Below are 14,235 nucleotides of genomic sequence, written 5' to 3'. Positions count from 1 at the left end.
GACTCGCAAGCCCTGACCTGGCGCAAGCGCTGTTCAACCACTACGCCAGGACAACCCGAAGCGCCGCAGGCGTCTGCCCAGTCGCGGACTAAGAGCAGAGCAGCAAGGGGCCTGTTTTGGCCCCGCGCTTCGGGCCAGTCCTGTCCCCTGATCCCTCCGCCCATCCAAAGGTCCAGGGCAAGGGTCCAAGGGCACGCCAGCGACCAGAGACGTCACCTCCGGTACCCTCTTGTGGCGCGCACTACATGGCCGAGGCAGGGCAGCCAGGAGCAGCAGTGGCGGCAGCAGCAGCAGGAGTAGCCTGAGGGATCGAAAGTCTAATGGGACTGGCTGCCTGAAACCGGGACCCTAGAACTTGGTGGTGTGGGGGTCAGGCACTGCCGCGAGTGAGCCAGAAGCCAGCTTATCCCTAGAAACTGAGTGTCGTGGACCCGGAGCCACATCCCCCTCCAGAAACTAGGCATCGGGAACCTGCTTGCCCTTAGAAATTTAGAGTCGGGGCCTGGAGCTCAGATGCCTCATAGAAACCAGGGGTCAGGCTCCTCTGCCTCCTCTACCTGCTTGAGTCACATAACTCCTTAGAAACCAGGTGTCCAGATCAGGGGTCAGTGGCTAAGTTTAACTCTTATAAAAGGCAATGCTTTTCAGGTCACAGGGCCTGGCCTGCTGGTCCCTCTTCCTGGCAACCTCTTCCTCTGCTTCTTATAATTGGCTCCTCCTTATTTGACATTCCACTCATGTCACCTCCTCTAACAGGAGACTTTCCCTGACCACTGTATCCAGAGTAACAGCCTGTTATTCTTCCGCCGTTCCTCTTCCTCTTGGCCTCAGGAGTACCCAGCTGATGTCATGCCATCTCCTCCCCTCCCCCACCCATCTCATTGTGTCCCAGCTTGGCCTGGCCTAGCCTCATTGTTTCAGGATAGGTATCCATAGTGGTCTTTCCCCACGGACAGTACTGAGCTGGGAGAGTTCGATGTCGGAGAGAATAGCAGTGCCAGCCTGCTGTGGTCACAGGGCGGAGGCAGTCTGATCTGAGCCTGCCTGGGCTGGATCTGAATCCACTCATTCTTCCAAGGACGGTCAGGGGATGGGGAGGCTGGACAACTGGAGGCCCTGGGCCAGCCCTTCCAAGAAGACACATGCACAGGGGACTCTCCAAGCTCTTTTTTCTTTTTAATTTCTTACAAAACCACATGTCCCAGCCAAAGAGGACGCTGCAGGCCCTCTAGGTATTGTGGCCTGAGTGGGGGAGGCCCTCATGAATGGGCAGCTGCCAACTCCAGAAGAACCATCTGCTCCTCTGCACAGAGGCCAGTTCAGGGGAGTCCGGCTGGAGGCTCTGCCCTGTCCCTCAGCTGCTGGGAGAGAAGGCCAGGCCCTAAGTTCCTGGTGCTCCCGGTACCTACAAGGGAAGGAGGGAGAAGAGAGTCTGAGGGGAAGAGGAAAGGGGAGGAGAGGAGGAAGGCCAGGGATGGGGCAGGCCAGGGTTCAGGCCCCCAATATCTCACCGAATGTGGGACGCTATCCAACCGCTATGGTGATGCCAATGATGACACACAGGATGAGGACAGTGACGGACACGCAGATGGCAATCAAGATTTTCTTCTGCAGAAGAGGAAAGGCTCAGGGAAGGTCACTCAAGAGGGGTCAGAGGGGCACTCGGGTCACACTGGAGAGAGGCTCACCTTCCGTGCCTTCTTCTGGTACTCTAGGGCTGTCTTGACATGCTCCTGCCCACGTTCCACATAGTCCACTGAGCTCAAGATGTTCTTCTCAATCCGGTTGATCATCTCCCCCTGCTCAGAGGAGGGGGCAGCTCAGGCGGGTAGAGATGGCTGGGGATGGGGAGCCCAGTAGCTCCGTCTGCCTACCCCAGCCCCAAACGTGAGGGATATCGCCGGCAGAAGAAACTGCACTAAGGAAGAATGGAGGCAGGACCAAACATGGCCAAAGTTCAGACTCCGGAGGGTGGCTTCCAAGCCCCCTTCTATCACATGTCTCTTCTCCTCTGCTCCCCACACAACCTCATTTGCACTGATGGCTCAAACCTTTTCACAGAGGGGGAACCTTTGTTCCTTCACAAATCTGCTGAATCCAGCCATTCTTCCAGGCCTGTCTCCCAGCTGCTGTGAGGCCCTTCCCCAGCCCTGCCTCCTCATGGCACCACCAGCCTTCAAGGTCCTGGTATTACTACTGAATGAAATCACTTCCCCATGATGCCCAGCTGCAAAAGGGCACTAGCTATAATACTACCTGGGGTCAGCTCATCCAGGACAGGACTGGAAGCTCACCTCATCCCATACAACCAGGGCCAGGGGAAGAACTCCACGCCCCCAACCATGTACAGATTTTAGGAGGCAGACCTTCTAGGGGGCAACTTTGACAGGAGCTCTTGAGGGTATAAGAGTGAACTCTGTGGGTGGAAGAGGAGCCAGGGCTGGGGTTATACTTGGGGCAGTAGTTGGGAGTGGGGGCGGGGGGTGCAAGTCACCATATGTGGAGGAGTGATCATCTGGGTAGGTGTAGCCAAGGGTCGTGGAGGCGCACACAATTTTGGGAGCATGGCTAAGGATGGAAGCCCCTGGCTAGGGGCTCTGACTGGGCATGGCCTCATGTCTAGGGAAGGGCCATCCTGGGAGTATGACCAAACCTGGAAGAGACCAAAAGCCTCAGGGAGAGGCTAAGGATGTAAGAATGAGGTACGCTGACAGTCTTGGCTGGAGGTTCTGATGGAGCATGGTCTCACTTCTGCAGGTGGGGCCAATTTGGCTGGGGCCAAGCCCAGCTAGCTGCCTAGGGTGCCCACCTGCATCTCCACCTCAGTAGCCAGAAAAGTGAAGATCTCGTGAAGTTCACGGATGCTGCGTTCAAGCTGCTGGATCTCGCTGTGCCGGGCTGAAATCTCATTTAGGGCCTGCCGGGTCACCTGCGTATCCTTCAGTATCTGGGGGTGGGTGGGACAGAAGTGGGAAAGGTAGGTCATAGGGAGACCAGCAGCAGGTTAGAAGTTCCTGTTGAGCTAGGGGAGCAGCCCTATGGCCTCAAACTGGGGCCAGGGCCCTGATGAGTGACTCTAGGAAAGCCAATGAATTCCCTTCTGTGCCTCAGTATTTCCTTGAACAAAAAGGGCCTGGGCTCAGGCAGGATGGGAGGCCCAGCAGAGGGAGGCTGTCTGTGGCCACTCACATTGGACACGAACACCTCGCTCTGTCCGCTGTCCAGCATCTGCTCCAGCTCCTCGTCAGACACCATCCCAGCATTGGCTGTGAAGGAGAGGCCAGGCTGTGTGTGGGGTCAGGGTACCCCTCCCACTCCCCCTCCACACTGGGGCTGGGCACCACACACACTGATCTTCAGCTGCCTCCGAATCCTCTCCACATTCTTCTCCCGGTATTCAGACTGCATTGAGTTGCACTTGTTGATGAGCTCCACGAATTGCTGAGACAGGATCCCATGCTGAGGGTGGAGAACACAGGCTGGGTACCTTGGGGAGGATTCCTGCCTCGTTTGGGCCTCAGCATCCCCGAGGGTACAATGAGCAAACAGCATGAGCTATCGTGAGGTGCCTGTGCCTTAACCACCTTGTTGTGATGGCCTCAAAAGGCTCTCCCATTTCTCTGAGAGTAAAAGCTAGAGCTCTTACCAGGACCTACATGATCTGCCCCTCCCCCATTACCTCAATGACCTCACCGCCTACCACTGCTGTCCCCTCACTCACTCCCTACAGCCACCGTGGCATCCTTATTCCTCCCTGAGCAAAGCACACTTGCACCTCAGGGCTGTTCCTTGCCTAAAATGCTTATTCCCCACGAAGGCTTTTAAGTATTTGTTCAAATGTCATTTTCTGAATGAGACGTTCTCCACCTTATTTAAACTGCAACCCTGCCTTCTCCTAGCACTTTCAATCCTTCTTCTCCTGCTCTATTTTTTTTTTTCTTTAATACAATGTTCTAAAATAATTTACTGTTTACTACGGTGACTGTCTCTTCCCACCAGAATGTAAGCTCTGTGAGAGTAGGGATCTTTGTCTGTTTGATTCACTGCTGCAACCCAAACAGCAAGAAAAGTCAGCAGGCATTCAATAAACAGATGTTGAATGTTTGCTGACTGCCAGCCTCTCTTCTTAGAGTCTAGAGGTGCGCCAGGACTCCTGGCAGTCAACCTGATGCACAGATTTACAGGTCTATCTAGGCCCTCAGCCTCTCACACCAATATCCACATGGCTGCTGCTGAAATACCCTCTCTGGACTTCTGTGAGGCTTCTTTGTCCTGCCTTGTTTTCCCCTGATGCCTTAAATGTGTTCCTTCCTTGCATTCCTTCTTCAGAGGCACATCTGCTCTCAAGATGCCCAAACCTCTCCCTCTTTGATCTGGGGTCTCTGCTGAGCTCTGGGCTCACCTACTCTAACCATGACTTCCAACAACTCCAGCCAGTCCTCACTGGGCACCCAGAGGGGGCCTATCAGATCACCTCAAAGCTCCTTACTAAGATGTTGATTCAGCGACCTTTCCCCCAGGGCAGTTCCTCTTCCTGACTTCCCAAATTTGAGGTTGTCCTTGTCATGTGAGCTGGAAACTTCTACTCATTTGACTTCTCCCTCTCCTTCCCTAGGCAGAGCCATTATTCAAGTCCTACTCAACCCCTAACTCCCCACCTCAGCTCCTGGAAAGCATGTCTCCTACAGCTAAGCCTAGGTCATATCTGGGGACTCAGCAACTGTTATAATGGATTGGGAACCAGAAGACCTGGGTTCTTGACCTTAGGTGAGTTCTTCCTCTCTCTGAGCCTCAGTTTCCTCATTTGGAAAATTATCACGTTGGACTTGATCTCTAAGGGCCCTTTGTTCTCACTTCTGCCATCTAATGAGCTACGAAACACTTGCTAGAATGTTCTAGTTCTGAGAACAAGAAACCTACCTGGGTTTTTCTCATCCTCGTGTTGACTGAATTACAATTCTCATCAGCTTCCTCCTTCTGGGGCTCTATTGCTGTGGGAAGACAGCAGAGTATGGGCAGGGGTTGACCTGTGGCTTTTGAAGATTGGGGATGAGGACACAGGGTGAGGGCCAAACCCCAGCCACACAATAGGGAGGTGCCTGCATCCACAGGACTTTTTTAAGGAAATACAATTTAGCGTAAAATGACTAATTCTGAGCCTCTGAGAGGAGAAAGTGTATTTTTCTTTACAATGCATCAGTCAATTCCCACAGGTATGCAGAGGTCTCCTAATAAAAGCCCCATCTGCTTGCACAAAGAATGCACACTGGGCAGCAAGAATTGTAGGAGTCAATGGTTTCATTGTAAGTAAACGAACAGGAGAGTCAGGCATTTGCTATGGAAAGTGTGCTGGACTGAAAGCCAGAAGACCAAGGTTCTAGAGGCCTCCTGTGTGACCTGGATATATCATTGGCCTCTCTGGGCCACACATTCCCCAAACGTACCAGCAGGTGGGTAGGACGAGAGGGAAAGGATATATCTGAACTCCTAGGAGCTCACCCTTCAGCTGTGTGTGGATTTCCCTCCCCAGCTGTTTGATCTCCTCGCGCAGGTTCTGCAGGTCCTGCTTCATGCCTGAACAAGAGAAGACCATGACTTCCAAACAACAGCCTCCTACCTCAACCAACCACCCTGGCCAGCTCCTGTGTGGAACTACAACCCCCACAATCCCTAAGGCTGAGCGTGCGCTCTGCACCGGGGGTTTCACTCACTCTCCTCGGGAAGGGGCGTGGCCAGGATGGTAACCTGCTGCTTCTCCAACTCTCGGACTTTACTCTCCAGCTTGACAATAGTCTGCCGAATTGTCCTGACCTGGGGAGGGTGACAGCGAGAGCTAAAGGTGACATGGGGGTACTCCAAGACCGCACTGCTCTTCATGTCCTCCAGCCCTGTCCCCTCGCAAATCTAGGCCGAGACCCCAGCCCCTTACCTTCTGGAAGAACTCGTCGTCCGGGCTCTCCCGCCGGGCCGGGCCCGGCTGCACAACCAGCGCGATCCGCTCCTTGTCTTCATCGTCCGAGCTGTCATCTCCCTGCCAGGGCCGGGGTCATTGGCACCACTTTCTTGCTGCTGCTCTCGCCCCACGGAACCTACTGGCTTCCGGGTCTTTCCTTCCTGGCCATCAGCCACCCTTCCCTGCCTCGAGGACCAGATCCACCCAGTTTGCCCGCCCCCAACCCTGCTGTCCCGACTTCTCACCTGCCTCAGCTCGTGGGTCCTGTCCCGCATGGCGGCCCGAGCTCCCTCTCCCCCGCGCCTGAGCCCCGAGGGCTTCAAGGATTTAAGTTTGGAACTCCCTTCCCCACTCACACTCTGACACTCCCTTCCCTCACCCTGCGGACCCCAACACCTCCACGAGCCGCCAGAGGCTCTGTCCCTTGCACCGTCCACAGCCAATGGGAAGGAGCCAGCCTCGGGTAACCCCAAGATTCCACAGGTTGGTATTCCCTCTACTGCCCCCCACTATCAGCTCCCGTAGCTTCAGCCCCGCCCGCTCTGGGAAGAGTCGGGGCATGCGCACAAGGATGCGTCTCTGTCGTGCCCGAGGCGGAGGAAGAAGTCGGAAGCTGTGGCGCCCCGAACGGAAGCAAAACTGGCAGGATGTGAGAACCCGCTTTCTCTACAGGAACAGTCTCTTCTTCCAACGGAAATCTAGTTGCCAAAAGGGGTGGGAATGCGTCATTTGTACGTCATATGAGAGGCCCCTCGTCTCACATCACCCCATGGTGGCCCCCTGCATCATGTGACCGTCCCGGTCTCAGCCCCGCGGACCGCAGAACTTGATGTTTTCATTGTCACGTGTACCGGCTCTGTGAACTCCTTTTCTGGGACCCCCTTCTCCCCACGATGTGCCTGGCTCTTCCGCGACCGAGCTACACCCCCACAGGCCCCACGAGTTGGGGGGCGACGCTCAGTACCTCCAGAGAAGCCTTTTGAGGCAGTAGGTGGTAGGACCCTTGCTGAATTTCTCTATTTCTTTTGGGTCCAGGGGCGTGGGCAGAGGCTGACTTAGAATTTGGAGCTGTCAGTATCGTGGGACCTTGAAAGTCAGAGAATAGTAAGATCTGAGTTTTTAGCGTTAGAGAATTGCAGGGCTTTGTAGGCAGAGAATCTGGGGGTAGGAAGTGCCCTCACCGAAGGCAGAATCTTCTCTCCCGCATACTCCTGGCACAGCCTTTGACAGGTGGGCGGTCAGCCGCCCTGCTTGAACACTGCAGTCCCGCTGCACTCATCACCTTCCAAGCAGAGAGGCCATTTCGGGGCAGCTCAGGCTGAGGAAAGTGTCTGCGTTGTATTGAACCGTTTGCTTCTCTGCCACTTACACCCCCCACCCCTACCTTGCACCTGGTTCTACCCTGGAGTCCACAGAAAAATGCCCACATTCAACGTTACAGTGGACTGTGACCTCTTGAGGTCGGGGGTATGACTGCCTTGTTCTTAACTGAATCCCCATAGCGTAGTTCAGTACCCAGCACGTAATGGGCCCTCAATAAATATCTGTGGACAGAATTTTAGCCTTTTACATAACCGAAGATTTAGCTTATTGTTCCTGGTCTTTTCTCCGTTCAGGCTCTTTGCTGTGACACTTTTCTGACCTGGCCCTGCAGACCTTCATTCATTTAACAAATATTTATTGGGCACATACTGTATTCCAAACAGTGCTCCAGGGGCTAGGGATACATCAAGGACTAACAGACAAAAATTCCTGCAATGGTGGAACTTACATTCTATTGGAGGAGTGCCCAGTGCTAACCAGTGACTCTCAGCATAGCCGGAAGTGGATTTCAGGTTTCCTGGATCCCAGAGCTCTCCCCAGGGAGCTTATATGAGGTTCAAGCAACAGAAGGAATGGCCCCCGTCTCATATACCCTGGTCAGGAGATCTAGATTCCTGTCACTGAGTTACTACAGACTTCTGGAAAGTCATTTCTTGTCTCTGGGCCTTGATCTTCCATCTGTACAATGGGTTGGCACTAGAGCGGCTGGGTATTCCCTGCTCTAAAGTTCAATGGCTATGAGCTTGAACACTGAAGTACTATCTGATTGATTCTCTGTGAAGGGCTTCAATCACTGTCTTTCCTTTAGAACCCAACGCACCTGGGGTTGGGAATGAGTGAGTAAGGATGGTGCTGATCAGCCCACAGAAGGGCTTTTCGGGAGCCCAAGCCCTGCTACTTGGGATACACTGAAGGTCATGAGGAAGTATTTCCCTGCTCTTGGGACTTTCAGGTCAGCGTCTGCCTGTTCCATTAACTGCCATTTGCCTCCTGCCTCCTGTCCCCATCCTCTCTCTTTCTCATACTCCGTGTCTGATTGGTATAGTGGAAGGGTTCTTGGACCCCTGACTCCTAGTCCTGCGTGTGATCTTGAATAATTCATTGTTCCTCTCTGGGACTCAATTTCCCATTTGACAGCTTGGTCTGATGATTTCTGCCTTGCCTAAGGTAAGAACTGGACAATATCAAGTGAGGTGAGGAAAGATGTGAAAGGGTTTTGTAAATTGTTGGTGGCTTGCCCCTCTGCAGGCTTCGACTGCTGTGGGTTCCGGCTCTCTCGGGCCTACCAGTCCCATCTGCCTCTCTTAGTTTCTCAGTCTCTGGATGACTTGCCTTCTCAGACCCCAGAAGCAATCTGGAGTTGTTGGTGCATCTGTTAAACTTCCCAGGATTATGATTTTGATTATTTTGTGGTCTCTGGGTGGGATCACCAGGCTTTGGGATGGTGACTTAAGGCCACATGTGGAGGGGGTGGTGGAACAGGGAGCCTCTGGGGAGTCTGGCTCTGGGGATAGAGTTCTCCAGAGCTGAACCCTGATCTTTATTTCATGGCCCTTAGTTAATCCTTTCAGGCCCTCTGAGCAGCCTTGAAGCTGGCTGTGTGTTAAGTATATTGAGTCTTGGGTATACAGGTATCGAAGGTGTATGTATATTCCTTCCAGCCTGTGTGAAGGGCAGGCCCTGGCTGGTCCTAGGGTATTCAGTCTGTCCTGTCCCTCCACCTGCAGGTTCAGTCCTATGAACACTGGAGCCAGATGATCTGGGTTTGAATCCTAGTTTTACCACCTACTAACTCTATGACTTTGTTAGGCTAGTTAACCTCTTTATGCCTCATTTGAAAAATGGGACTAGTAATATAGGACCAACCTCATAGGGTTGTTGTAAGGATTAAATGAGATATGTAACGTGAATAGAACTGTTCCTGGTACGAAATAAGTGCTGTGTGTTTGCTATTATGTTGTGTTGTTAGGTGCTGTCGAGTTGATTCCAACTCACAGCGACCCTATGTACAACAGAACGAAACATTGCCCAGTCCTGCATCAACTTCACAATCGTTGGTATGTTTGAGCCCATTGTTGCAGCCACTGTGTCAGTCCATCTCGTTGAGGGTCTTCCCATTAACTTGCCCAAGGTTACACAGCAAGTAAATGACAGAGTCAGGATTTGAACCCGATAGCTGAGCTCCGGAGTCTGTGCTTTTAACCACTACGCTATAATCCAAGTGTTTGCTGATATTATATGATGGGGATAACGATGATTGTTACTCCAAAGCTTTCGGCAACCACCAGGGATTCCACTCTGCTGCTTGTTCAGTGTCTTCCTTCCTCTTTCCACCTTCTGAGCCCCACTGTGCACTAGGCCCTAGGCGAGCAGCCTTGCCAACTCCTGTGCATCTCTCATGTCTCTGGTTGGGTCTGACACACCGTGTATTTTGCTGATTTATTTTGTGGATTGTCTGTTTTCAGTGCCACACTAGAATGTAAGCTCCACAAGGACAGGGATTTTTGCCCACCTTATTCACTGATGTGTCCCCAGCACCTACAACAGTGCTTGGCACATAGTAGCTATTCAGTAAATATTCACTGATGAATAAAATTATTCTTAATAATTATATTGTGTTTGCTATGTGCCAGAAACTAATATAAACACTTTATTAATGTTACCCTCATAACAAGTCTATGAGATAGGTACTACATTGAAACGTGAGAGCTGGAACATGACAGGACTGCCTTGTTTTTCAGGGTCTCGAGCGTTTTCTGTCCTTGACAGGGTGCAGTCTTACCACTTTTCCATCACTCCTTTTAGTGGAAAATATTTGGGTTTTCCTTCTCTGACAGGTTTTCACTTTACACAGGCGCCAGCTTTTGTGGGTTCTACTGTATTATTATCCTCATTTTACAGAGGAGGAAACTGAGGCGCACAGAGGTTAAGTAACTTACCCAAAGTTACACAGCGAGTAAATGACAGTCAGGATTTGAACCCTGATAGTTTAGCTCCAGAGTCTGTGCTTTTAACCACTACACTATGATCCAAGAAAAACACCAGCCAGGGGTGGCTCCCCATGCTTCACCTGCCTTGGGGACTTGCTGCCCCTACAGATGCTCGGCTTCTGGTCATCCAGGAGGAGGAGAAGGTGAACTTTGCCTGCCAGACTGAGTCCCTGTCACAGGGTTTTTCTCCTGCACGTGCTGGGTTGGAGCTGACTGTCTGGGAAGTTGTCGGTCCTCCTCCCCCTCCGCTTTTGCTATGTCACCCGGAGCCAAAGGTATCCATGCATGTCTCACCTAAAGGGCCTCTATTTACCTTACACCCATCTGAGGCTATTTCTGTGCCAAAACCCAATGGCTACAGAGATGAACCCCCTACAGCTGTCTCCTCAAGAGTGTGTTTTGGGCCTGACCTTGACCACTCTACAGAGCTCCATCTGAGAACCTCTCTTCTTCAAACTCTAAATACACTCTCATAGCATTAACTGACATCCATATGCTGGTTCCCAAATCCATATCTCCAGGCCAGACTTTTCTCCTGAGCTCCAGACTCACCCCTGAATCTATCTGCCTCCTGGACATCCCCACCTGGAAGTCCCACAGGCATCTTAAATTCAGCGTGTCCCAAACAGGATGCATTGTAGCCCCCAAGAGCCTCCTAAGCCAGCTTCTGTCCCTCCTGGTTCTTCTCCAGGTGGGTAACACCAGGTCACTTATGCTGTAAACTTGGCCTTGAACTTCATTCTAAAGGTGGCGGAGCACATAAACCACTCTTTTGGCAAGACTGTGGGTAAACAGGCACACTCACCCCTTGCTCGTGGGAGTGCAAAATTATACAACCCAGACAACATTTGGAGCCTTGGTGGTGCAGTAGCTAAGGGCTCAGCTGCTAACCAAAAAGGTCAGCAGTTCGAATCCACTAGCCACTCCTTGGAAACCCTATGGGTTAGTTCGAGTCTGTCCTGTAGGGTCGCTATGAGTCAGAATCAACTCTATAGCAATGGGTTTGGTTTTGGTTTGGTAGACAACATTTATCAAAATTATAAGTGTATATATATATAGAACCAGCAATCCCACTTAAACTATGTGAAAGCTATTCCTGCAGTATCAGGATAAACACCACATAACTAGAAGAAAATGTGGGCAAAATTCTTTGTAACCCTTGGAATAAGGAATGCCTTTCCAACTTCAGCTCAAAATTCAGAAGCTATAAAAAGAAAAGCTTAATACATTTGTCTACATTTTTTAAAACATTCTGCATGACAAAAACATTGTAAGCAGGAGTTATTACTTAAGGGGTACTGAGTTTCTGTTTGAGGTGATTAAAAATTTTTGGAAATAGTGGTGATGGCTGCACACCGTGGTGAATGTAATTAATGTCACTGAATTATACACTGAAAATGGTTAAAATGGCCAATTTTTGTTATGTTTAAAAAACTGATATGCAAAATCAAAAGACAACAAACTGGGAAAAACATATTTGCAATTCTTATCGTATACAAAGGACTAATCTCTCTACTATTTAAAGATCTCCTCCTGCATATTGATAAGACCAACAGTTCAATAGAAAAATGGGCAAAGAGCATGACAGATAGTGCATAGAAAAGGAAGTACATAAGGCCTTAAACATACACACAGATATTCAACCTTGCACCTAATAAAAGAAATGAAAATTAAGACAATAATGAAATATCATTTTAATTTACTGCACTGGCAAAAACCCATAAGCTTGAAGAAACACTCTTTTGGCAAGACTGTGGGGAAACAATCATTCTTACTCCTTGCTGGTGGGAATAGAAAGTATACAACCCAGACAACATTTACCAAAATTACTATGGTTGCTAACCAAAAGGTCGGCAGTTCGAATCCATCAGCCACTCCTTGAAAACCCTACGGGCAGTTCTATTCTATTAGGGTCGCTATGAGTCAGAATCGACTCAGTGGCAACGGGTTTGGTTTCTCTTTTGGTTTTATGTACTTTGAACCAGCATCCCACTTCTGAAAATCTGTGTGAAAGTTAGTCCTGCTATACGAGTTAGCTACTGTGGCATAAAGCCACCCCAATACTTACTGGCATAAAACAATGATTTATTCCTTCTCCAGATGCTGAGGATGACTCTGTGGTTCTTCTGCTGGTCTTATTTTGGATTACTCAAGTGGCTGCAGTCAGCTGGCAGCTTGGCTGGGGTGGAATGGCGGAAGATGCCTTCACTCACACTTACGTGTCTGAAACCTCAGCGATGATGCCTGGGTTGGCTGGGATGGCTGAGTCACTCTCCCCATGTGGTGTTTCATCCTGAATTGCTTCACAGCATGGTGGCCTGAGGATTCCAAGGTGGTGAGAGTTGGAAGATGGAATGCTTTTTGAGGTCCTGGTCAGAAGTTGCACACCTGACTTCCGCCATATTCTCTTGGTCAAAACAAGTCCCAGGTCTGTATCAGCTTCAAAGGCTGAGGAAATAGACTTCACTTCTTCATGAGAGGAGTTGCAAAAAACATTTTTTTAATTTACCACCTTGCACATGTTTGAAATGACGCATACATCCAACATTATTCATTTAGTATTATTTGCAATAGATCAGAAACTTGTCCGTCAGCAGGTACACAGCTGTAAAATAGAATGAGGACGCTCACTATGACATATAAATATGAAGAGCTTTAAGATATATTGTTAACAATATCAAGGTGCAGAATGATTGTATTATGCCACTGTTGTGTGTGTGTGCACACATTACCTATATATACAATATGCATGTGTGTGTGTGCGTGTGAATTTGCTTGTATCCTCATAAAGAAATCCTAGAAAGTTATGTAAGAAACTAACAAAAGTGATTCCCTGAAGGTGGTTCTTGGGAACAAGGCTAGAGTAAGAATCTTCACTGTAAATCTTTTTTATATCATTAGATTTTTGAACCTATTAAAAAAATTATCTCGCCTGGTTACCACCACCGACTGCATCACAATAGAGGGTCCTGGACACACACAAAAAAGACTAGGCTTGCTGGTCTGACAGAGACTGGAGAAACCCTGAGAGTATGGCCCCCAGACACCCTTTTAACTCAGTACTGAAGTCACTCCTGAGGTTCACCCTGCAGCCAAAGATTAGACAGGTCTACAGGGCCAACAGTAACACACATGAGGGACGTGTTTCATAGTTCAATCATGTATACGAGACTAATGGGCACACCAGCCCAACAGCAAAGACGAGAAGGCAGGAAGGGACCGGAAAACTGGATGAATGAAAACAGGAAACCCAGGGTGGAGAAAGGGAGAGTGTTGACACATTGCAGGCCTGGCAACCAATGTCACAAAACAATTTGTGTGTTGATTGTTTAATGAGAAAATAATTTGCTCTGTAACCTTTCATGTAAATCACAATTAAAAAAATTATCTCAAAGAAAGAACGGTAAAGGGGTATCTTTGAATAATTTTAAGCAAAGAAATAACATGATCAAACTTTCATTTTACCAAGAGCCGCCTGGTGGCCATGTGCAGGGCCTCCCCAGATGACTGTGCGGGGTGTGTGCTACACAAGGCACCACACGTAAGGGGTACTGTTCACATTGTAGACATCGTGCATTTGAATATTTATGACAACAAGTACCTAGCCGTTGGAGGTAAAGTGTCAGGAGGAAGGGACACCTTTTTTCTAATTTGCACTAAGGTGCAGCAAGGGTTGGACGCAGCCCTGGCTATGTGAAGGTTGATTGAGAGATCAGTTAGGAATTTCCCAGGCCAAAAATAATGAAGCCCACACTGAGGCCTGGAGATGGGATGGAACCTCCATTAAAGAGATGGAATCAGTCAGACACAATGGCAGATTGGAAGGGGTAATGAGGGAATAGGAAGATCCTAGATCCCTCCTGGAGCCCTGATGGCGCAGTGGTTAAGAGCTATGACCGTTAACCAAAAGGTCAGATGGTTGTTGTGCAGATCAAATGAGTTAATACATATAAAACATTTGAAAGAGAA

General features: G+C 49.8%; 1 protein-coding gene across 1 annotated transcript; it reads right to left on the bottom strand.

Moving 5' to 3' along the window:
- Positions 1-1,164: 1,164 nt before the first annotated feature.
- On the bottom strand, positions 1,165-6,492 carry STX4 (syntaxin 4). The gene is made up of 11 exons (XM_004386683.2): positions 6,199-6,492; positions 5,930-6,031; positions 5,712-5,811; positions 5,500-5,574; positions 4,921-4,991; positions 3,351-3,459; positions 3,190-3,266; positions 2,810-2,947; positions 1,689-1,799; positions 1,512-1,608; positions 1,165-1,405 (listed from the first exon to the last, which is right to left on the bottom strand). Exons 1-10 carry the CDS (start codon positions 6,226-6,228, stop codon positions 1,525-1,527), a joined length of 897 nt encoding a protein of 298 aa, XP_004386740.1. The 5' UTR covers positions 6,229-6,492; the 3' UTR covers positions 1,165-1,405; positions 1,512-1,524.
- Between the last annotated feature and the right edge of the window lie 7,743 nt (positions 6,493-14,235).

Source organism: Trichechus manatus, unplaced genomic scaffold, assembly GCF_000243295.1.
Source record: "Trichechus manatus latirostris isolate Lorelei unplaced genomic scaffold, TriManLat1.0 scaffold00170, whole genome shotgun sequence".
In the NCBI taxonomy this organism is placed as follows: Eukaryota; Metazoa; Chordata; class Mammalia; order Sirenia; family Trichechidae; genus Trichechus; species Trichechus manatus.
Note: the sequence above shows the minus strand (reverse complement) of the source record. Positions and strands in the feature narration are given on the sequence as shown.

What these genes read in the sequence shown, in the direction of transcription:
- STX4 (XM_004386683.2), bottom strand. Translation starts at nt 6,228, where the DNA reads ATGCGGGACAGGACCCACGAGCTGAGGCAG. An exon ending in CGAGGATGAGAAAAACCCAG is followed by an intron (nt 3,460 to 4,920) that starts GTAGGTTTCTTG and finishes CTCCACCCTCAG; the next exon opens with CATGGGATCCTGTCTCAGCA. An exon ending in CTACTGAGGTGGAGATGCAG is followed by an intron (nt 1,800 to 2,809) that starts GTGGGCACCCTA and finishes TCCTCTGAGCAG; the next exon opens with GGGGAGATGATCAACCGGAT.